Source organism: Hemicordylus capensis, chromosome 2 (genome assembly GCF_027244095.1).
Source record: "Hemicordylus capensis ecotype Gifberg chromosome 2, rHemCap1.1.pri, whole genome shotgun sequence".
In the NCBI taxonomy this organism is placed as follows: domain Eukaryota; kingdom Metazoa; phylum Chordata; class Lepidosauria; order Squamata; family Cordylidae; genus Hemicordylus; species Hemicordylus capensis.
Genome location: NC_069658.1, coordinates 414,389,209 through 414,411,067, shown reverse-complemented (window position 1 = coordinate 414,411,067; position 21,859 = coordinate 414,389,209). Strand labels below are relative to the sequence as shown.

Sequence of the window (21,859 nt, the reverse complement as noted above, 5' to 3'; positions counted from 1 at the left end):
GCCAGCAGGGACAGATTTAGCCCCCTCAGAAGCACTCTGAATGGGTTCAAGGGTTATGCCCTGGCACTGCAAGCAGATTTGGGGCTGAGCTTCAGATTAAGCCCTGGGATGGTGTATTTCGTTAGAGCATGAAAAGGCTGACAATTAGGATATCCAGATGCTTATTTTAAAATATGGTTGTTGGACATGTCCTTTGTTGTTTGTATCATTGTTTTTGTTCTTGTATTGTATGTTATATATTTATTACTTAAAGCATTTTTTGCCCCACTGTTCAGCAGACAAGGCTCCCAGAATGCCTTACATAAAAGCAATAAAAATAGCAAATCATTAACACAATTAAAAGGTGGGGTGTTTTTGCTTTTTACCATCAAGGTAAAAAACCTCCTCCTCCTCCTCCTCCTGCTCCTGCTCCTGCTCATAGGGCAGTTGGCGCTTTCACTCATGTTGCAAAACCCACCCACCCTCTTCTCTATGAGGGAAGCTGGTGGAAAATGCCCTCTTCTCTGGTAGCTGGTGGGAAATGCCTGCCTCCCTGTACCTCTCAAACTGTGAACTCTTCCGAAAGCCAAGCAGGGGCGTAGCTATAATTGAGCGAAAGGGTTCAAAGAACACGGGCCCCCAGATCCTGAGGGCCCTCCAGGTCCATCTCTCCCTATTTTCTTCATTATCTCCTTCACTCTGGGGGGTGCCAGAGAGAGGGGTGAACACGGGCCCCCTCTCCCCTAGCTACGCCCCTGAAGCCAAGTATTCTTATTGATCATATCTCGATCCTCTTGGTCTGTGACCGCAAATAAACATGATTGATTGATTGATATCTCGATCCTCTCTGAATGTCTTACAAGGCTGATCTCATTTCTCCTTCCAACAATCCTGTGAGATAGGCAAGGCTGAGAGAGACTCTTGCTCAGGAAGATCCAGCCAGCCTCATGGCTAAACTAGGATGTGAACCTGGGTCTTCCACGGAGCTGATGATGAAGGAGGTCAGAGAGAGTGTGAGGAGGGAAATTGCCCCAGCACCTGACCAGTTCATTTCTTGCTGCTTTTTCTTGTTGGGAATCTTCCTTTGTTGTTTTGCCTGTTTTAAAAGTCTATCATTCCCCAAAACTGACCTGAACTCTGTCCTGACTGACAGCTGTTGCAAGAATCTCCTTTGGGCATCTGAGATGAACGGAGAGGGTACAGCCTTCCTTTGAGTCAGGCATTTTATTTATTCAAATTATTTCTACCCTGCCTTTCCTGAAAGCCTTAAGGTAACTTACAACAAAAAGTATTTAAAACACAATAAAACATGCAAACAATAAAACCAGCAATAACCACATAGTAGATAAAAACAATGAGCTGGCAGCTAGAAACAGAAACCCAGATCAAACAGCAAGACTGGCAATAGATAGAACAAATTCCCACCGGAGGCCTGGCCAAACAGGATGGACCATTCCAAAGAAGGTTCCATTAGGGGACATGCCCAGGGAAGGAGCACCGAAAAGGCCTCTCTCTCTTGACCACTCGCCTAGCGTCCAGGAATGGGGGCACCCAGAGAAGGGCCTCTGAAAAGGGCCTTAATTGGCAGGCAGGTTCATGGGAAGAAGGAGGAGTCCTGCAGAGACTCTAGTCCTAGCACTGCCCACATTTAAAACAAATGTCATAATGCCAGTGTTGCTCACTGTGCAACACTGCGTCCAGGAAGGTGCTCCCCATCATGATCTGCTGCTCAATCCCAATTTTTATCCCCCCCCCATACATACCTACTGCAATTTTTCTTAAAAGTTCAAATCATCTGCCCTTCCTCAAAAGATCAGAACAGTCACTAGGAAGCTAGGGTTTGTCTGGGAGAGACCTTTTCCAAATAGTGTTTAGGTTACTTTCAGAATAGATGTTTGTTCTGTGATTGTCACACCTTGTTCACTTTTTATTGGGGTGGGGGGAATCACAAGATGTCATCCCTCCGCTGTCAACCTGTACTTACCCCATACATAAATTGTCACATTGATTAATGAGGACAATCCAACTTTTATTTTCAGAACAGTGGTACAGTTGCACAGTGACAACACACACATGGACTCTTGTTAGAACCACTGTTTCATTTGGTTGGATAGGCATGGTTTTGATGTGTTAAGTGATGCTGGGGTGTGTGTGTGTGTTTCAGCCTCATCCCCACACCTCTGCACTTCCCTGCCAGAACAGAGAATATTTGACACTTTCCCCATTTCCTTTCTTTTACAGCTGCCATTAGAGGGGCTTTTTGGGGGGTCATACCATTGGAGGTCATACCATCGTTCAGTTTTGTTTTAAATCTCACAACTTAATGCCATATTGACAGCACTAATACTCTATTGGCACATACTGTATTTGTGTTGTATTGGTGCTTACATTGTATTCGTGCATATATTAACATTATTTATGTAGGTGTAAGGGGGGAATGCTATGTGTAAACATGGCACCAGTCATTTCCAAACAACCATTACTTGTGGAGATGCATACAGGAGAACCTGCTATATCTGGGTGCATGCTTAAACACAGAGGTTAGAGGGGGATAGTCGGTCACATTGTCTTAACACTATGGACTGCCCACTAAGGTGGATGAATCACAGTACATACACGCATACAAAGACTTGGTGGCGCTATGAGAAACATGTTCTATGGAATCAGCAGTGGGAAACGGAGGCAGATCAGGTTGTGGTGGCTCTGGTGGGAGAAAGCTCAATCCACTTCAACAAAACAAACACAGAGTGGGGATTCATGAGGAACTCATTACGATATGGGTGGGGACTTTTCTTGACTTTTGGTGTTGGAACATCTCTCCTCACAATTCTTGGTAGAGCAGCAGAATGGATAATGTGAAATATGGGACAACTTACTTGTAATTATTTACCTCAAGATGTTTAAATCCCATCCATTGACCTTAGACCGTAATCTTGCCCATGAGTAAGCCCCCTTACTGTAAATAAAGGGACTTCCTTCTGAGGACACCTGAATAAACTTGCACTGGTAGAGATGCATGTTTTAATTAGTTGATGTCTGTCTTTAACAGGGGCGTATCTAGGATGAGGCAGGCAGGGCACATGCCCCGGGCGCCACTTGAAGCGGGGGTGTCATTAAAAAATTTTTTTTTTTTTAAATGGCCACCAAAAACAAAATGGCCACCACACATGCTCAAGTGGTCTCTGTGAGTCCCTAGGCCATGCCAGGCCTTGCAGAGGCCATTTGAGCATGTTCGGTGGCCATTTTGTTTTCAGCGGCCATTTTTTAAAAAATTATTTTTAAAAATGGCCACCGCACATGCTCAAATGGTCCCTGCACGGCCCTAGAGGCCAGCGGGGGGAGGGGGAGCCTTTGCAGACCCCCTCGCCTTTAGGAAGCCCCTCCGAAGGGGCTACAGGTAATTTTTTTAAAATTTCATATCAGTCACTGTACACATATTCAGATTGGCACTATGTACAGAGAATCAGGGCTTGTGAATATTGAGCTGAACCTTATGAGCTAGGATTGTATTCATTTGCTCTTACTTTGCTTCTTGTGATAAGTGAGTTAAATGTGATGTCTTACTAATATGGCTATTAATGGTGAGTTTGTCTTTGAATCAGTGTGAAATCCTTAGTATTAAGGCCCACTGGGAGTTTCTTGCTCTCTTTCTCTCATTTTAACTGTCTTTTTGAAATACTAGAATATATTCCAAGCAGTGACTCAGTTTACTCTGCATATCCTTTAATTATTTTCAGAGTATCTGGGAAAAGTAAAATTCTCCATTTACTTTTAAAACTTAGTAATAGTGATGCTACAATGCATAGTAGAGAATTAGATAGGCACTTCTGTTTAGTTTTCCAAGTACACCTCCACATAGTATTTGGGTATTTCATGAGCCCCAGCATACTGACATTTGTAGTTTTCCAGCATTTTTTGGTCTGGCTACGTCCACTGCTAAATAGTTTTTGAAATATTAAAAGATTAACAAGCTTGACTTGTATTTTTGAGCTGATATTACGGTAAAGTTATCTGAAAGTTGGGTGTCAGATGTTTGGACAGGGGGCTCAATTTCAGTGCTTGCCCTAGGTGCTATTTTCCCTAAATATGCCTCTGGTCTTTAATTAATTATTTCCTAAGTTTTCAGGTAGAATCAGAGCTGCTAAGGCAATAAAAAAGAGAAAAGAGCCACAATAAATCCAGAAAGTAGAGAAAAACAAGCAGCAGGGGGAAAGAACATGATGGCGCATAATTTGTGACTTACAGGGGGAACAACATGTGGGATCATGTCCTTCCTTGCAAGGGTCACAAGGGATGGTGATGATCAGCCTGAGAACCGGAGGGGCTCACTTGCCTTAGTTTGATCTTCGCCTCGCCCCAGCCCCCCAAAACCAAATCTCTGCTTTCTATTCCTCAGTCTGGGAGCGCCTTCTGTCTTTTCTGATTGGACAGAGCGGGCGCGTCCCCAGCCAATGGGCTGCGAGCTGAGTTCCGTGAATGAAGTGTGTGTAATTTGCGAGTTGTGTGTGAGTGAAACTGATCAAAGGGCCACGGCTGGTGTTCTTGGCTCTAAGGGGAAACTTGCCACACTGCAGGCGAAAGAGAGGAGGGCGGCGGCGGCGGCGGCGATCAACCCAGTTCCCACCGAGCCAGAGGAGAAGAAGAGAGTGGTGTGAGAGCCACGCAAGTAACCAGAAGGCGCTTCCGAAGGGGAAGGGGATCAGGTGGCGTCTCTCTATCACCCTCTTCTCCATCCCGAAGCAGCATGGCATAGCTTGAAAAACGCCGCCACATGCCAGAAGAAGAAGTGAGGACGGAGGGGGAAAGACACACACATGCGCGCCAATATATTAAGACCTTTTAACCATGGAAAGTAACCAGAGCCGAAGTTTCTTGCCGTGGCTGATTTTCCTTCTGTGGAGCCTCAAGTCTGCAGCTTCTCAAGCAGGTGAGTCGAAAGTGGGATCCGTCTTGGGCGGCTGCTGCTGCGATCGGCCTCTCAAACGAGGAGAAACTGCCCTTTGCAATAATACACTTGTGACGAGTCTGTTTAGCCCCAAACAGGACCTTAAACTGCTGGTGTGTTTTTCATGATGGTGTTATTGTTTCTCCTCTTCCCTTGAAATCGGAGCTCTGCGTGCTGATGAGATTTCTCTTTAGTTTGTCCGGGGAGGGGAATCGTGTCAGTCTTTGAACCTGTTGCGGCTGCTGAGCGGCAAAACCTGTTTGTCTCCCAGGAATCCCCCCCTCCCAGCTCGTGCGCTTCGCCGCCGCCGCTGCTTAAAAGGGAGAGAATATCATAGAAGATCTCTTGTGTTCGCAATTTGTACGGGTTTGGAAGAGCGCGATCCTGGCTCGCTGATTGTGGGGTTTGAAAGAAAAGCGTACATGTACCCCCGAAGGCGCAACGGAGGGCAAAAACTTCAAGACAAACTTTATGGAGGAATCTGTAACATGCTGCCTCGCCAGCGTCGTTGCTGGACGATTCTGTGCCTCAAGAGGGTTGGGTCTGGGAGTCAACTCTGGAAGGAATATTTCTGGTATTTTAGGGTACTGGCCGAAACTATTCGGAATTTAATCTGAGCTAGGCTTCACCCTCAGAACCTCTATATTCGTCTCTAGGGCTTGTTTTCAGTGCCAGCCCTGGCACATGCGAAGTGGTGATGATAAATGTGTCTCTGAACATATGCAGAGTGCAATTCGTGCTCCACTGAATAGCCGTAACTCACCTTCATGGATGGACCTGGGATGTGGGATTTACAGGATGTAGAGGTCAAAGGGTGTAGTTCAGCGAAGCCTGAAATCTTTCATCTGTCCTTTGAGAAATTAAGTGCTGTGTAAGACCAGTTACCACTTCACACACTCCTTTCCTAGAGTGTTATTTAGAGCCACAATGTCTTTTCCTTGCCTGAGGGCCCCTCCACAATGACGTTTTAAAGGGGTATACATAAAACATTTGATGTGTCCCCCAAGTATGAAATCTGTGCACTCAAGAAACGTGTATTTCATGTATTTTGTGAGGATATACAAGCCAGGAGTAGACACAGCTCCCTGCCACAAGTTGTCATGATGGACAATGCACTTGTTGTTGTGTACACCACCTCTTTCACTCACGTTCACACGCACACACTGGCACAAGGTCTTCTAGTGTTAACACCTTTTTCAGTCACACAGACACTGTCTTTCACAGCTTCAAAGCAGACAGAAATTCAACAGAGAAAGCTTCTCCTTGTGGTCCATAAGGTTAAGCTTTCTCTGTTGAATTTCTGTCTGCCTTGCAGCTCTTAATTAGTTTCCATAAGTTATGGAATCTCTATGTTGTGCAAAAACCACAGTTTAATTTGCTGATTATTATATCTCTGAGTATCAGTTTCAATTGATTGATGATTTTCTGACTATTATACCACTGGTTTTCTTACTTACCATACACCCATACTTGGAAATGAGGGTATATACACCAGATCACACTCGTCCCCCACCCCACCAATTTGGATTATTTGAGTCAGAATAACTATGTTTTCCTGTCCAGGGCACAGACTCAAGAACATTTCATGTTGATCAGTTTCTTCTTGATGCCCTTTAATAACCCTTCCTATTACTAGTGTTAAAAGTGGCAAAGGGTTGGGCTTGTCCCACTTTTTTCAATTTAGATTTATGGCTGCATGGGGATTCTGATCCATTGTAGTGACTATGACTAAATTAGGGGGTGGCAGCTACTCCAGACTAATTAAGAGCATACAACAAGTGTGAGCTTATATATCTGACATTCCAGTCACGAATACAGATTAGACTCCTTGCCCCACCCACATCAAAAGAACAGCAGCCTAATAATAATAATAATTTCAACATGCTGTCTTACTTCGTAAACTAAATGTGATTGTGGGTAGAAAAGCATCACTGAAGTGTCCAAACGGGGCAACACATGTGCCCTAAGTGATCTGGAGCATATCATGCTCACATACATTCTGGATTCATAAATTATTGCCATCATCTTTTCAGATTACCCACTATTGGAAATGTTCAGCCAGAGGTGCACTTAGATAATTTTGGAGCCTAGACCTAAAGGTCTTTGGAGGCCTGCTGGAGGCCCCCCTCCCACTGCAGGTTAAGCATCACCCCCCCCCCACACACACAGTGACAAACACAGTATTTTTAACACATGGAGTATATTTATGCAAATATGCCGTAGCAGATATTTCAACGAGCAACTCAACATATACCCATCCCACATATTTCTTTCCCCCCTCCCCCCTTTGTCTCTAAAGCACCCAGCACAGGTCATAATCACCCTGGGCACAGTACAGGCCAGCAGCAGCCACACCACCTAAAGAAGATTTGGGGGTTCCCAGGGGGTGTGGAGGCTCTGGCCGTGAAGTCCAGGGGTAAGAGTGCCATGGTGTTCAGCTTGCTTTTTTGATACATTAAGACGCTCTCTAGGGATATGAGTAGAGTCTGACTTTCTGTTTTGTGGGGTCTTTTCATCCAGTGCCCAGGGAGAAGGGCTCAATTGCTCCTCATACATTAATGTATGGAGAAGAGGTTTCTCCTCTAGTGAAATTCTTCCTGTGTATGTATGAGGGAAATCCAGAGCTGTTTCTGCTTCCACAGCTGAATGGCACTAGTGGGGAAGAAAGGGGAATGCCCATGGTTAGTCCCCCTTCATTCCTGTCGGATTCTCTATACCCTTTGGGCAGGACGGATTCCAAGTGTGAATCTTAAACACAGCAAAGGGAGAGAATGACTTGATTTATGAAGGGCGAAGTTCACAGCCACCCTATCTTGTTTTGTGGCACCTTAAGCCAACAGACTTGGGGGGATGTCCTGTACCTTAAACAGATGCTGTTCAAAAGGCTAACCTCATTCGCCCTCTAGGGTACTTGCAGAGTTGTTGTTGTTTTTGCATGGCACATTGTCCCCTTGGTCACCTGTTGTAAATAAACACAATAAGTATCATAGGTATTCTCCTTTCTTACACTCTAGACACAGAGGCAAAACAAGTGAATTAGTCACTAATATTTTCTTCCAATTGTCTGAGTCCAAGTTATAAACTTAATATTTTTGTTTTGCTGATATTTTCGTGAACAAAGTCCCTTTGCATCACTTTGCATCACTGATGTTCTTCATCAGAAACAACAAAGAGTCTTGTGACACCCAAGAGTCAACAAACACATTTATTGTAGCTTAAGCTTCTGTGGAATAAAGCTCAGTATATCAGTCCACAAGAGCTTATTCTACAATAAATGTGTCCATCTTTTTAAGGTGCCACAAGGATCTTGGCTGTTTTTGGAACAACAGACTAACATGGCCACCCCTCTGAAACTTCTTAATGTTATCTGGAAATAGTTTCCCTACTGCATGCTGGGGAATCTTTAAGGGCACCACCCGAGTATGCAGGAGTAGACTATAGGGATGGTGGTCATCCCAAGACAAGTGATGGGGTAGGGATACGGAGGGGGGAGAAACTAGAAATAGAAAAGAGTAATCTCTGTCAAGGCTTTGTTGTCAATTGATAAATGGTGTTTCTCTTGCAAGAAAGTATTTTAAGCAGATAAGAAAGCACTTATGCTGGCCTTGGGCCGAAATAAACAAATACATATATACAGATAGGAAAGCACCTCCTCAATATCCATCTGTCATGGTGCCACAGAACGAAGGTGAGAAGGGACCCCCCAAACTTGGCTTGAATCATGCAGAAAGGAGAGCTGGTCTGGTGGGAGCAAGCATGAATTGTCCCCTTTGCTGAGCAGGGTCTGCCCTGGTTTGCATTTGAATGGGAGAGTATGTGTGAGTGTTCTAGGATATTTCCCCTAGGGGATGGGGCCACTCTGGGAAGAGTTGAAGGTTCCAAGTTCCCTCCCTGGCATCTCCAAGATAGGGCTGAGAGAGATTCCTGCCTGCAACCTTGGAGAAGCCGCTGCCAATCTGTGTATTTATTTATTTATTTACATTTTATATCCTGCTCTTCCTCCAAGGAGCCCAGAGTGGTGTACTACATACTTACTTTTCTCTTTCACAACAACCCTGTGAAGTAGGTTAGGGTGAGAGAGAAGTGACTGGCCCAGAGTCACCCAGCAAGTCTCATGGCTGAATGGGGATTTTGAACTCAGGTCTCCCTGGTCCTAGTCCAGCACTCTAACCACTACAGCTAGATGGACCAGTGGTCTGCCTCAGTATAAGGCAGCTTCCTATGTGATATAGTAGCAAAAGAGGGTGCACCTAGGTAATTTTGGAGCCTGGACCTAAAGGCCTTTGGAGGCCCCACTCCCCACCAGTGCAAGTTAATTATCATCCCTACACACACACACACACACACACACACACACACACACACACACACCCCAAGACACAAACAGTGTTTTGTTAACACGTGGGTTCTTGAGGTCACAAACAGCAACTGAACTCACAAGAATGTAAAAATATAAAATAAGAATATTTATGCAAATACTAGCTGGGCCAGGCACAGAGCATCTGCATCTTTATTTCTCCCCACCTGCCTGCCGCTGTTTTCTTTCCCTGCCCGCCACCGCCGTCGTTTTCTTCCCTTACCCCGGCCACCATTTTGTTTCCCTCCTTGCCTGCAAGCCTGTCTGCTGGCACTGCCACTTCCCTTTCCCCCTGCTGGCAGCTCACTCGAGAACTCTCACAAGAGCTGCCACGCATGGGATTAGTGACGGGTACGCCTTAGAGAAATATGGATGGATGGATGGCCTTGCAGAAACATTTCAACACGCAACTTAACATCTCCCCATCCCACATATTTCTTTCCCCACTTCCCACTCTGTCTCTAAAGCAGAGGTCCTGCTCGGCCATCCGGTGCAGTGTGGGCCAGCAGTTTGGCATGGTGACCACACCACCCAGGACAGACTAAAGAGGATTTGGGGGTCCTCAGAGAGTGTGGAGGTCGTGGACCTCTGCCCGGAAGTCTAAGGGGAAATCTAAGGGGAAGAGCGCCTCTGAGAGGAAGGTTTAAGTGGCTTGAAAAACAATAGACCAATCATTGCTATCCATCACATAAGTTACTTTGCTTGCGTTGGAGTATGATTTGTGGTATATTTTTATAATTAATGTTTGCTGTATGGATATTTTAAAAAATTAATATCTTGACTTGGATATTAAAAATAATAGATAAACATAAATTTGCTCATCATTTCACCTTTTCTGTTCTCTGGGATGGTTTCTGCAAGATGCTGGCAGGGAAGGAAGGGCTTGGGTAGGAGCATTCCGTGTCCACGGGCCACTGAGCACCTGAGTCCAGCCAAAAACCCCTTTTCTACTACCTATCCTTGCAGCAACTGTGATGCTTGTCTCTCAGGGCTGATATCCTTGTATTGGCAGGACAGGAAAGTGCTTTTTTAAATTTTTTAAATTTTTTTTGTTGCATTTGTGTTGTGTGGCTGGCATGCCCTGTTATACTTTGCACTGTACTGCAGGCCAGTTGTAGATCAGCTGTGTGCCAGTGAGCAATTAAGCTGTGGGAGCCATAAGTAGGTGTGATTGTGAGGTCAGTTTCCCTGTCTATGGGCCATCCTGCAATATGTCCTTGTGACTTTAGAGATACAGGATAATGTAGCTCCTTTGCTTATTATGCTGCCAGCAGTGGACAGCTATGGCAAATGTGTAGCCTTCAGAAATGCTACCTTTTGGGGGAAGGCAGTGGTTAACCAAAAAGACACCACAAAACTGTCCAGGAAGCACCTCTGAGACCCCTTTCCAACTAATCAGAAATTTGGGGAAACCCTTTTGTCTTTTCTGTGACTTAGTTTCCCCTTCCTGGAGGGAACAATAATTCCCCCTGCCCTCCCTGGGTTAATGAGCTGTTGTTGTTTTGTCTTTTTAATGGTGTGTGGCAGCTGGCACGGTTGTGATCCTTGTTGATGTTTTCATACAGAGCACTTGCTAATAAGCCCTCTTGCCCTCCTCCCTGGGTTATAATAGAGACCAGGTTTTCCCGGTTGCTTGAAACCAGTTTTGTGTCAACATTCTTGACCTCTGCTAATTGCTTTCGCCTTGTATGCTGTAGCCATTGTCAATGGAAATAAAAACAAACAGTGTCCATCCGATTAAATAACACACACCTGCCTATGCATTGCTGAGACTGGGAAGAAATCACCCCCTTCTTGGGTCCCACATAGAAGCTGGCCTGAAACCAAGTAGTAGCATATTTTCCACTCATGTGATTTCTTCCCTGGGAGAATGCATATATCTGAATGCAACTCCCCACGTTTTCAATGGCTCTTTCCAAGTGCATAAGAACATAACAAAAGCCCTGCTGGATCAGGCCCAAGGCATATCTAGACCAGCATCTTGTTTCACACAGTGGCCCACCAGATGCCTCTAGGAAGCACACAGGCCTATGGGAAGCCCACAGTAAAAGACAAAGAAAGTACTCCTGATTTTTTTCCCCCCAGCCCTGAATCTGTAAAATCCACCCTACCTGTATTATTCTGATATCTGTGTGCTGCCATGGGATGCTGGAGTAATCCAGGATTTTATTTGAACCAGGAATCGCAAAGACTTAGCCTGGCTACATGTGATGAAATGATAAAGAATAGAACATTTGAGAATGTACAGAGTGCTTCTCTCTTCCCACCCCCATATTGAATAAACACAGCCAGCCCTCCCACATCTGCCACCGTAGGAAGGTATATCAGATAGGCTTGAGATCCAGCATCTTTTTATTTTGTAGAGATTAAGCACCAAAGGGATCCAGTTCCAAATTCCAAATATGGAATTAGGCCTTAATTGCTTAAGACCGTAGAGTAGCTAGTGCAATCGCCTAGTCTAGCCTTGATCCAGTAATTCCTGCTGACAGAGGGACAAACCCATTGTAAGATATTGGGTTAAATGTACCTTCTACAAGGGCATCCTGTCTTGATTTGAGGGCCCACAGCAATAAGAGGAAATCCATCTTGTCCATCCAACCTCAGTCCTGCCATCTCTCCAACACCCCAAAATATCCACTCATCATCTCTCCTTTGTCATGTCAACATCACTGCACACATACGCGCACCACTCCGATCACATGTGCTCTCTTCATTTCATACAGAGCTGCTCCCTTCCAGAAGGGGACTTGTATGGGCACGATAACTTCTGAGATTATAGAATAGGCTTCCCCATTTCTGGCCTGTTCTCTGCTATTTTGGGGTTTTTTTAAACTACATAGATTTCCTCTGCTACAAGAGGAAATAATTGTATGGATTGTATGGTTGGGAGGGACCAGTAAATTATTGGTCCAGACCTACCCTGCCCAATGCAGCAGTAGTCACAAACTGGATTCCTGCATATTAACCTGCAGTGGAATCTAGACCGCAGGATTTCACACACAAAGCCAGAACAAATGAGACATGTTTAAGTGCCTGCAGAACATGCAGCTCCAACTGACATGAGCAAGTGAGTCAAGCCACCTGTCATAGGGGAAGGCAAGGCAAAAACAACAACACCACCCAAAGAGCCACACTCCGAGGCTATTATCACTATTGGAGAAAACCGGGCTAAAGGAGCCCAGCCCGTTTTTCTCCCATTGTGAGAACCACCTGGCTTGCGGGTGAGCCCAGTGGTTCTCTGGAGGCTAGCGCTCCAAAGAAGGCCTCCCCTTGACCCAGGTTAGTGGAGCGAGTGCTCCACTAACCCAGGTTTCCTGGCCATGTACTGCTGCAGCGTGGCTCTGCGCCATGGCAACACACAAAGCAACCCCCACAGGGAGGCTGAAACAAGCCTCTCGGGCCTAGGGGTCTCCCCAGGATGCCCTGCGCACTTGCACGGGGTCTCCTGGGACTTCCGGGGGCCACGCAGCCCCCGATCCCCGCAGCCCCCACTGGCTCCGGGACGGAACTGGCAGTCGTGTGGGTGCTTGGAGGGCTCATCTGCGGCCTACGGCCACCCAGGGCTTGGAGTCTGCTCATCTGTGGGGAGAGTGGGCTAAGCCCTCTCTCCCTGCAGACCCGCCAGAAGCTCTTCTCACTGATCATGAGAAGAGCTTCTACATCTTTTTGTCATACAGTATCTGCAGCTCACTCTTTCTTCAGTTGTGAGCTACAAATATGACAAAGGTTTGACACAGCTACAGATATTGAGGTCATTCACACAATCAAAAACTGTGTTTTACCCCAGTTTGGGAGCTGTGTGTGCTCCCAATTTTCAATTGTGGGGAAGCAAGAAAGTAGGAAAACCTGGGTAGAAGTGATTGGGGCTATTCTCACGATCAGCAAAAATCGGGCTAGGAGAGCCTAGCCCGACTTTGGCTGATTGTGTAAACCACTGGGCTCGCAGGCAAGCCCGGTGGCTTACAAGCGGCTAGCCCGCTTTTGTAGCCCTCCCCAAAGCCCGGGTTTGCAGAGCGAGTTCTCCGCAAACCCGGGCTTCCTGATCGTGAGTAGCCACGGCGCGGTCCGCACCATGGCTACTTATGAGTAGACCCCCGGAGGGGAGGCAAAAAGCCGGCTCCAGGCTCTGGGGGTCTCCCCAGTATGCCCTGCACGCTTGCTCAGGGCATACTGGAGCTTCTGGGGGCCACATGGCCCCTGAGCTCCCCAGCCCCCTGTGGCTCCGTTACGGAGCCAGCAATTGTGTGGGTGGCCAATCCAGCCACCCAGGGCTCCCTCCCTGCTCGTGTGCAGGGAGAGCAGGCTTAGCCCGCTCTCCCCGCGCACTCTCAAGAACCAGGTCTCACTGATCATGAGACCTGGCTCATTGTGTGGAAGCAAGGTAGGAGAAAAACCTGGGTAGCTTTTCCTCCTACCTTGCTTCCACACAACCAAAAATTGGGAGCACACACAGCTCCCAAACCTGGGTAGAACACAGTTTTTGACTGTGTGAATGACCTCATTAAGTGGTGTTTCATTTTATCCTCACAATAATCCTATGAAGTAAGTTAGACGAAGAGATACTAAACTTGTGTGCAGTGAATTTCTCAGCAAAACAGGGATTTGAGACTCAAATTCCCATATTGTAACCCAGCATTCTACCTACCAGACCACCTTGGTTTTTATTATTTGAATCTTAGGTTGGATTTGCGCTGCAAACACTTGGGAATTTGTCTAAAGGATGTGTGAAGGAGAATTTCTATGAGTGTGTAGGTATGCATGCATGTGGATGTCTGGTGCCACGCATGTTCTCGGTGTAAGGTGTGTCTGTCTGTCTGTCTGTCTGTCTGTCTGTCTGTCTATGGCTGGAAGAAGGAAAGCCTGTATTGTTGGGGGCTGAGCATCTGAGGGGTTGACACGGCTACGATAAAAAGAGGCTGTGGCCTATCAATGGAACTTATTTCTTTGACCTATTTATTTCTGACTGGAATTTGTCCAGTTTCCAGCCATTGGTTTGGACTCTGCTTCCCATTCTGAAATTAAAGAATCCTTTGTTGATGGAACTTCCCTTCTTGTGTGATAAGTTTAAAAGACCAAACGTCTTAAACCTCTTGCTCAATGTTTAATCTGGAATATAAGAAGTGCCAGTTGAGGAGCCGAATGAATTCAGAACCCAAGTGTTTGTTTTTGTTTGAATTGGATTATGGATACAGGGGCCTTATGGCAGGTGCATTTTAACTTGTGGTCACTGAGAAATACTGAATATTTCTCCAGAACCAATTTGCAATACTAGATGTGATGAAGGTAGCCGTGGTTTCTCAGTGGAGAGGAAAGGCACTTTTAAGCATGCTCAAAAGCACTCCTTTTCAGTCATCTTATAAATGCAAGGAAAAGTGGTCCTGCATGGGCAGATGAAGGATTGTGAACCACTGACAATTACTGGTGGACTACCTAGATTGCTGAGTTTCTTGCAAAGAATGCTGCACCTTAATCCAGTCCGGCAAGGTACTTCTTATGGGTTGGCCCAATTGAAATTAATGGGATTTAAGTTACTTACAATTCACTTGTCTAATTTATTTGAATTAGTCATGACTAGTTTTCTTAGGACACAACTCTATGTTCTTAATCAAGAGTGCAGATTTGGGAAGGATCACTTGGCACAGATTAGTTATACTTGTTGAGCACACCCTCTTGCATTATACACGTAAAGTTAGTTGAGCCATGAAAATTCTAGCAGACAACTATGACAATAAAAAGTAGACAACTCAAGTACGGAGTCCCTGACCACTGAGTGAGACTACTCAGATTCCTAAACCTGAGATGAGCGTCTTCAGCAGCTCCAACCTGGAGGAATTCTGGCTTAAATTGAAAGTTTAACACCTGACTTAGCTGTAGTTTATCTTAGGGCAGTTCACACCACCACAAACTGGGTAGGAGATGAGTCCTATCCAGTTTTGGGAGGTGGGCGCGCACCTGTTTTGTGCTTGTGTGCTTGTAAAAAGCAAGGCTGGAGTGGGGAGCTTGATTGTTTGGGTGAGCAGCAGTGCACCCTACCCAGATTCTGTCTCCAGCTTCTGAATGAGGTGGTCAGAAAAATTATCTTACCCAGCTGGGGCTTGATGGATGATCAAGCTCCCTGCCTCTGACCTTGCTTTTTACAAGCACTTGAGTGCAAAACGGGAGTGTGCCATAGGAACATAGGAAACTGCCATACACAGAGTCAGACCCTTGGTCCATCTAGCTCAGTATTGTCTACACAGACTGGCAGTGGCTTCTCCAAAGTTGCAGGCAGGTGTCTCTCTCAGCTCTATCTTGGAGATGCCAGGGAGGGAACTTGGAACCCTCTGCATGCAAGGATGCAGGTGCTCTTCCCAGAGCGACTCCAGTCTTACAATACTCACACATGTAATCTCCCATTCAAATGCAAACCAGGGCAGTCCCTGTTTTGCAAAGGGGACAATTTTTGCTTCCTACCACAGCTCCCATAACAGGATAGGACCCGTCTCCTACCCAGTTAATGGTCATGTGAACTGCTGTCTTATTTTCTTCTGGGTGGTAACCAACCTGTAGAACTTGCACCATAAACTAATTTGCCCATGATAAAGGATTTTCCAGGTCGTCCTGTCGAACTTTATACTCTGTTTCTGTTAGTGGATAAAGATAACAATATTTCTTATAACGTAGTTAAATTTTGCATTTTAGTCTCTAGATCACACCATGCAATTATAGTTCTTCCCTAAAGGGAAAATATTTTGGAAAACTCTTAAATTTCTTGGGCTGCTGTATATATTGTAGGTTTTTGTTTGTTTTAAACTCTGTGCATACTGGTCAATGACCGTAATAAAGATTTGATTTGAGGACAGGTGAATCCCATTCTATATTCTTGCAATACCTAAAGTAGAGTGCTTTATTTGGAACTAGCCGACCCACAGAGAGCATCTGTGCGCTCTTTGGGGCTGGCAGTTACCTCCCCCCCCCACTTCTGCCCCAGTCTCTGCTTCCGGGCCCAGCCACCCCACCGCCATTTCTGCCCCCAAACTTTCTTTCCCCCCTCCTGGGCCTTACCTCCATGGCTGGGCCGGGCCCACCACCTCTGGCCTCCACGGCTGGGCCGCCACAGCAACCAATCCTCCTGGGTGCGCCTCAGCCAATCAGGCACGTCTGCTGCCCAGCCAATCAGCTGGGCTCTGGGACGCACATTCCAGGGCACACCCAGGAGAATTAATACAATAGATACAGTGAAAATGGATTTTGTGGGGAAGGGGAATCAAAAGCAAACCTATTAATTTAAAGGTTAAAGCTCCCTAAATTTATATTTCCCTAATGCACTTACCACAGTAACGGATGGTGTTGGATTTGAGGGATATTAAAAATGTAGAATTACTGAATTAGGCAAGTTGACACCTAAACATTCTTTCCTTATAACTCATCAAGATTACATTTCACATTTTAAAGCTATACTTCAAAAATATGTTTATGCCCTTGTGGATTTTTTATTTATCTTTTAGAGCACTGAAATTTGAAAAGACTGGACATTTCATTTCAGTTCCATTTTAACCAGTATGCAATGAGTCTGAAGCCCTTTTCAGACATTATGAGCACTGCTCACGCTTATGAGGGCAAATGCAGTGTGGAAGTCCTGTTGCCCCACTTCCAGTCACTCCTTCCTGCCTGACAAACATGCTTACGGTGCTGTTTGTCTGAAGGGAGAGATGCCGTAAGTGTGTTCACCAGCGATCCCATGAGCTGCAACCTCGATCAATCAAGGTTGTGCCCACGTCTGAAGAGGGCTTGAGTCTTACACAAAACCTGGTTGTAAAGCACCTCAAGATTTAATGAGATATTATAATAAATAAAACATTTTTGCTGCAGTGAGTGGACCTAGAGATGCATAGGAAGCTGCCATATACTGAGTCAGACCATTGGTCTATCTAGCTCAGTATTGTCTTCACAGACTGGCAGCAGCTTCTCCAAGCTTGCAGAGAGACCTAGAGATGCAACCCAGATGCAGTGGCACAGATTATGCTAGGGCACAATGATTGGATTATAATAAGCACACACAGGGATCTTAAGCCCCTTGCATGCTTAGAGGGCTAATAGAGGGCTGTTGTGAGGAACAGAAGGTTTCAAGTTCCCTACCTGGCTTCTCCAAGATAGGGCTGAGAGAGATTCCTGCCTGCAACCTTGGAGAAGCCGCTGCCAGTCTGTGAAGACAATACTGAGTTAGATAGACCAATGGTCTGACTCAGTATATGGCAGCTTCCTATGTTCCTATGTGAGGATCAACTGGAATGATAAAGTTGGAGAGGGCACAGCAAAGTTCACTGAGCTGGGCCAGGGGTGTAACAAGGCTGGAGTGAGCCCAGAGACAAAATTTTAAAATGGGCCCCTTGCTGATACACACACACACACACACACACACACACACACTTACTTCACAATATACAGTGGTCCCTCTACTTACGAAATTAATCTGTTCCGAATGCACATTTGTAAGTCGAAAAATTCGTAAGTCGAAAAGCGGTTTCCCATAGGAATGCATTGGGAACGGATTAATGCGTTCCGGGCCTAGAAAAAAGACCCAGACCCCCAGTAAGGCTTGCAAACTGCACAGGAACATTTCTTTTCAAGAATAAACAGGCAGTAAACAGGCAGGCAAGTCAAGGAAACCGCATGTAAAATTCGTAAGTCGAGGAAACCCCATCTAAAAATTTGTAAGTTGAGGAAACCGCATCTAAAACCGGATCTAAAACTGCCGTTTGTAACTCGAAAAATACTTATGTCGAGTAGTTTGTAAGTCGAGGAACCACTGTATAGTCATGTGACTTGCCTCATGTGACGTGCCTCTGGGGGACCCCTCGAGGCGTGGGGGCCCCCAGGCAGCCACCTCCCCTTGCCTAATAGTAGTTACGCCCCTGAGCTGGACCCTCTTCTTAAAGGCAAGGCCATGCACTCCTCATTCTCCCATAGATCACCTATGGAATCCAGATTACATCAGCAGCCAATTTTACAGAAAATTCCACTCTGTTAAAAGTGAGTTTCAGTAATGAAAACTAGGGCTAGCTGCATTTGGGTGGGATATTCCATTGGGCAGTCATGCAGATGACTGGCTTCATAGGTTTGGGGCAGCTGAACCTTGGCCCCCCTGCAACCTAGTTCTGGGATTGACTTCTGTTGTGAAGCCTTTGCTCTCCCTTGTCCTTCTCTGCACCTTCTCCTGTTTTTTGGCCGGTTACAGCCAAACGTGTGGTGCAACCTTCAAATCAGGCCAATGGGCTGTGCCCTAATCTCCCCATCAGTGCACAGCTCATGTTGTCAGAGATTTGCATGGCCAAGGCTGGGCAAGATTGTCCCTCCCATCTGATTCACTCCCGAAGGACCTTTCGTAACAGGCAGTGCTTGCTGAGTAAATAGCTACAAGCGAAAGCCAGGTGTAGGGACAGGAAGGGAGGCTGCCAGCCCAGTCATGAAGCAACACAAACCAACAGCAAAACAAGGAGGAGGATATTGGAGGGGTGATCTGCTCAGGGGATTGTCTCCAAACATGGGGTGTTGAAAAACAACATGGCTGCTGCTGCCTCCTCCACCCACAACTGGGCTGTACCCTCTTCTGCCAGACTGACAGGATTGCTCCTTTCCAGCCAGATGACTGAGTCACTTTGATAAATAATGTCTCTCCATTATTAGAGTGGGAGTTTGGGGGCAGATGTTAGGGAAGGTCCATCGTGTTGCTGAGCAGTTCTCAGAGCAGTGAGGGAACGTGGGATTTAGAGGTTAGGCCAGGCAGCATATCTGTGGAATAGGGTGTGCTTTGAATTGTATTGAATTATTGCCACCGGTGCCTTCCTTATATGATTATTTTGATCCACTACCCTTTGCCAGGGTGCTCAGACAACATTCTTTTGTCAAAGGAAGGTGTGTTGGTTAGATCAAAAGAGAATAAATTCCTTGTATATTTATTTTTTTCACTCACCTGGAATTAACAAGGCTCATGACTGCAGGGGAGCCCCGGAGAAACAGAATGCTTGTGACTTCCCTCTTTGCTGGCTAAGATGGGAGGGAGAGGAGGAAGTGGGTGGGGAATGGACACCATGCGGAGGCACCTGTGCCCTCCAGTGCAGCTGCCTGTGCTAATTTTAGGCTTTTCAACTTTGACATTGTCCCCTTTAAAAATGCATTTCAGAGTCTGCCTTCTTCTACATTCTTACGCCTCCTCCCAAGAGACAGGAAACTTATTTGGAGCACAGCAGATACAGCAGCAAAGGCGCAAATAAGGCTCTGCCAGAGAACAGTGGTATCGTTCTCTGGGAATATCCTGGACTAAGTTCATGACTGCTTTAACACACATGACGGAACCTATCTATAGGTTGCGATCTTATGTCTGTGTCCTAGACTTTCTCCAAAGGAGCAAATGGTGCCTTGGTGGGATGTGTGGGGACAGCCACATATACTGTATGTTGAAAACAGTCCCTGGGGCAGCAGTAGGACCATGGGAGGGCTGGGAAAGAGACTCCAGTCAGTTTTATCTCCACCTCTTAACCCCTGAAAGTACCACACAGAGGACGTTGGGCCTTGTAAAGAATTGCGGCCTGGGTGACATGAAGCCCAGCCCCCAGTAACTGTTGACATCTGTTGCCAAGGTTGCTTGACATTTCTTGGCAGGCATTATGCTTCTCTTGCTTCCTCTGGCCTATGGGGGAGTTAGTACCCCATCCATGCCACAAGCTCTTTACATCCAAATTGTTTTATCAAAGCCCGACTGACATTTGAGGAACTACTTCCTACGTGGTGCACATGGAATTCTCCTTGCTGCTGCAGACAGGGGAGGGGGTGGACCAAAAGTCTGTGGGGGAAAGGGGCAGGAAAAGCCATTGCTGCCTTACCTCCTAACTGAGCAGCAAATGTGACGTTAGAGGAGGAAATTCTGGGTGGCAGTCCTATTGTTCCTTCTTACCTAGTCTTGTCATTATGTAGTGATGCAGGGAGCCAGTTTTTGTACTGGTTAGAGTGTTAGTCCATCCAGGTCTGGGTTCAAATCCCCACTCAGCACTGAGTTACCTTGGGCCAGTCATTCTTTCTCAGCCTGGCACACCTCACAGGGCTGGGAGGATAAAATGAGTAGGATGTGCTAAGCTCCTCGAATGACGGATAAAAATGCAATACAAAAGTAACCAATTAAATGAACTGGCCACAGTTGTGACTCCAAAAGTGTTTTGAGATAATGCAAATGCCATGAGAGTGAGGGTGCCAGCCTACTTTTTATTTTGTGATCCTGCAGCTCTGCCTTTAACAGTAGCCTGACACACACAAAAATGTAGCAGCTGAAGCTTTCCCCACCACTTATCTTCATGGCAAGAAAAATGTCACTGGCTAAAGTTGTGTCAGGCTTCAGTAAAAGGCATAGGAGCAGGGCCGCTAGAAAAAGTGCAAATTCGACATGAAATTATGACATTAAAAGGGGATTTTTCTTAGTTCTCTCCCTTATGCCAGGAACTTTGAAATTGCACTTTTACCATCGCTGTATAAATAAGGCGAGCTCCATTCCTCTAGAACTGTGCATCAAAGGGCCAAGATGACTCCATATAATTTTCAGATACAGCAAGAGTCGAAAGGCGCATGGGTACTTTAGCTAGTTAAGCCAGGACTAAGAGCCAATGCTCTTAATACAGTGATGGGTTGGGGTATTTTGCAGTGATCAAGAAGTTGGGATAGTGGTGGCAAATACGAAGTTTGCAACATAGTCGCTTTTCTGCACATCCAGGCACCTTCCCTTTGACTGTGTGGCTGGACATTCAATTTGCAAAATCTGCCCTGGAAGCCCATAGCAAGTCTTTACAAATTGCTCAAATATTCTGCTTTAACACTCTCTACATTTTATTATATGTTTACATAAATGCCTAACTTGCCCAACCCCAGGGTCTTGGCACGGATCACGATCAATTAATACAAGACTCTGACAAAACAGAACATAACAACGTTCCCCTACATCTCATCAAGAGGCAGCCCAAATGGAAAGCAGTGGGTGCTTCCAGAAGAGTGTCTCACCAGTGGGTGCCAAACACCTGGAGCTTCCTAGACAACAGGCTTTACCGTGGGTTTTCTGAGAGGTTCTACTGTGAGTTCGAAGTTGCCCCCCAAAATGATGCAAACAGTGGCTTTTTAAACCCCAGATATAAATTGGGCTACACTTAATGCACCATGAAAAACCCGAATTGTATGTAAAGTGCTTCTTGATAGCTTGTAGGGACTTCGGGATAAATTTGGCCTATATTTGAACACACACACCCATTCTGGAAGAGATGCGAACTAAAAGCCAGGTGTGAAAAACTTCCTGATGATGTAGCCTTGATGTTCTAACTTGCCACATATGTCTATTGGAGAGATATAGGGAAGGAGGTGATCTCTTGGAATATTTTCTTCACATTATTCTAAAATTTAGTTTTGAGTTCCCTGCGTTTACTAAAAGAGCTGTTGCTCATACCGCTGCATATTTCATGTTTAAAAAATGTTCTATGCTCCATTATCTCTGTCCAGAAGTGAGGCATTAGAGACTGAAAGGCTTTCTTATAGCCACTTCTGAAAGTGTCACTAGGGATTCT

The 21,859-nt window shown here is 45.8% G+C and overlaps 1 protein-coding gene and 1 long non-coding RNA gene across 7 annotated transcripts in view; one reads left to right on the top strand and one right to left on the bottom strand.

Annotated features, from left to right (window-relative positions):
* The window catches only part of LOC128345327 (uncharacterized), a 39,654-nt gene extending 23,244 nt beyond the window's left edge, over positions 1-16,410 (bottom strand). For 2 of the 6 annotated variants that reach the window (XR_008316380.1, XR_008316382.1), the window contains exons 1-4: positions 16,326-16,410; positions 11,393-11,482; positions 7,786-7,883; positions 5,688-5,769 (exon numbers count right to left, since the gene is read on the bottom strand). This is a non-coding gene — a long non-coding RNA (uncharacterized LOC128345327). Of the gene's footprint in view, positions 1-5,687; positions 5,775-7,071; positions 7,577-7,785; positions 7,884-11,392; positions 11,483-16,325 lie in introns of those variants that run through there. The other 4 variants (XR_008316377.1, XR_008316378.1, XR_008316381.1 and 1 more) reach the window with 3 other exon arrangements.
* The window catches only part of ERBB3 (erb-b2 receptor tyrosine kinase 3), a 111,834-nt gene continuing 94,469 nt past the window's right edge, over positions 4,495-21,859 (top strand). The window contains exon 1 of the mRNA XM_053297150.1: positions 4,495-4,906. Within this exon, the coding sequence (XP_053153125.1) occupies positions 4,825-4,906 (82 nt within the window). The 5' untranslated portion in view covers positions 4,495-4,824. The remainder of the gene's footprint in view (positions 4,907-21,859) is intronic.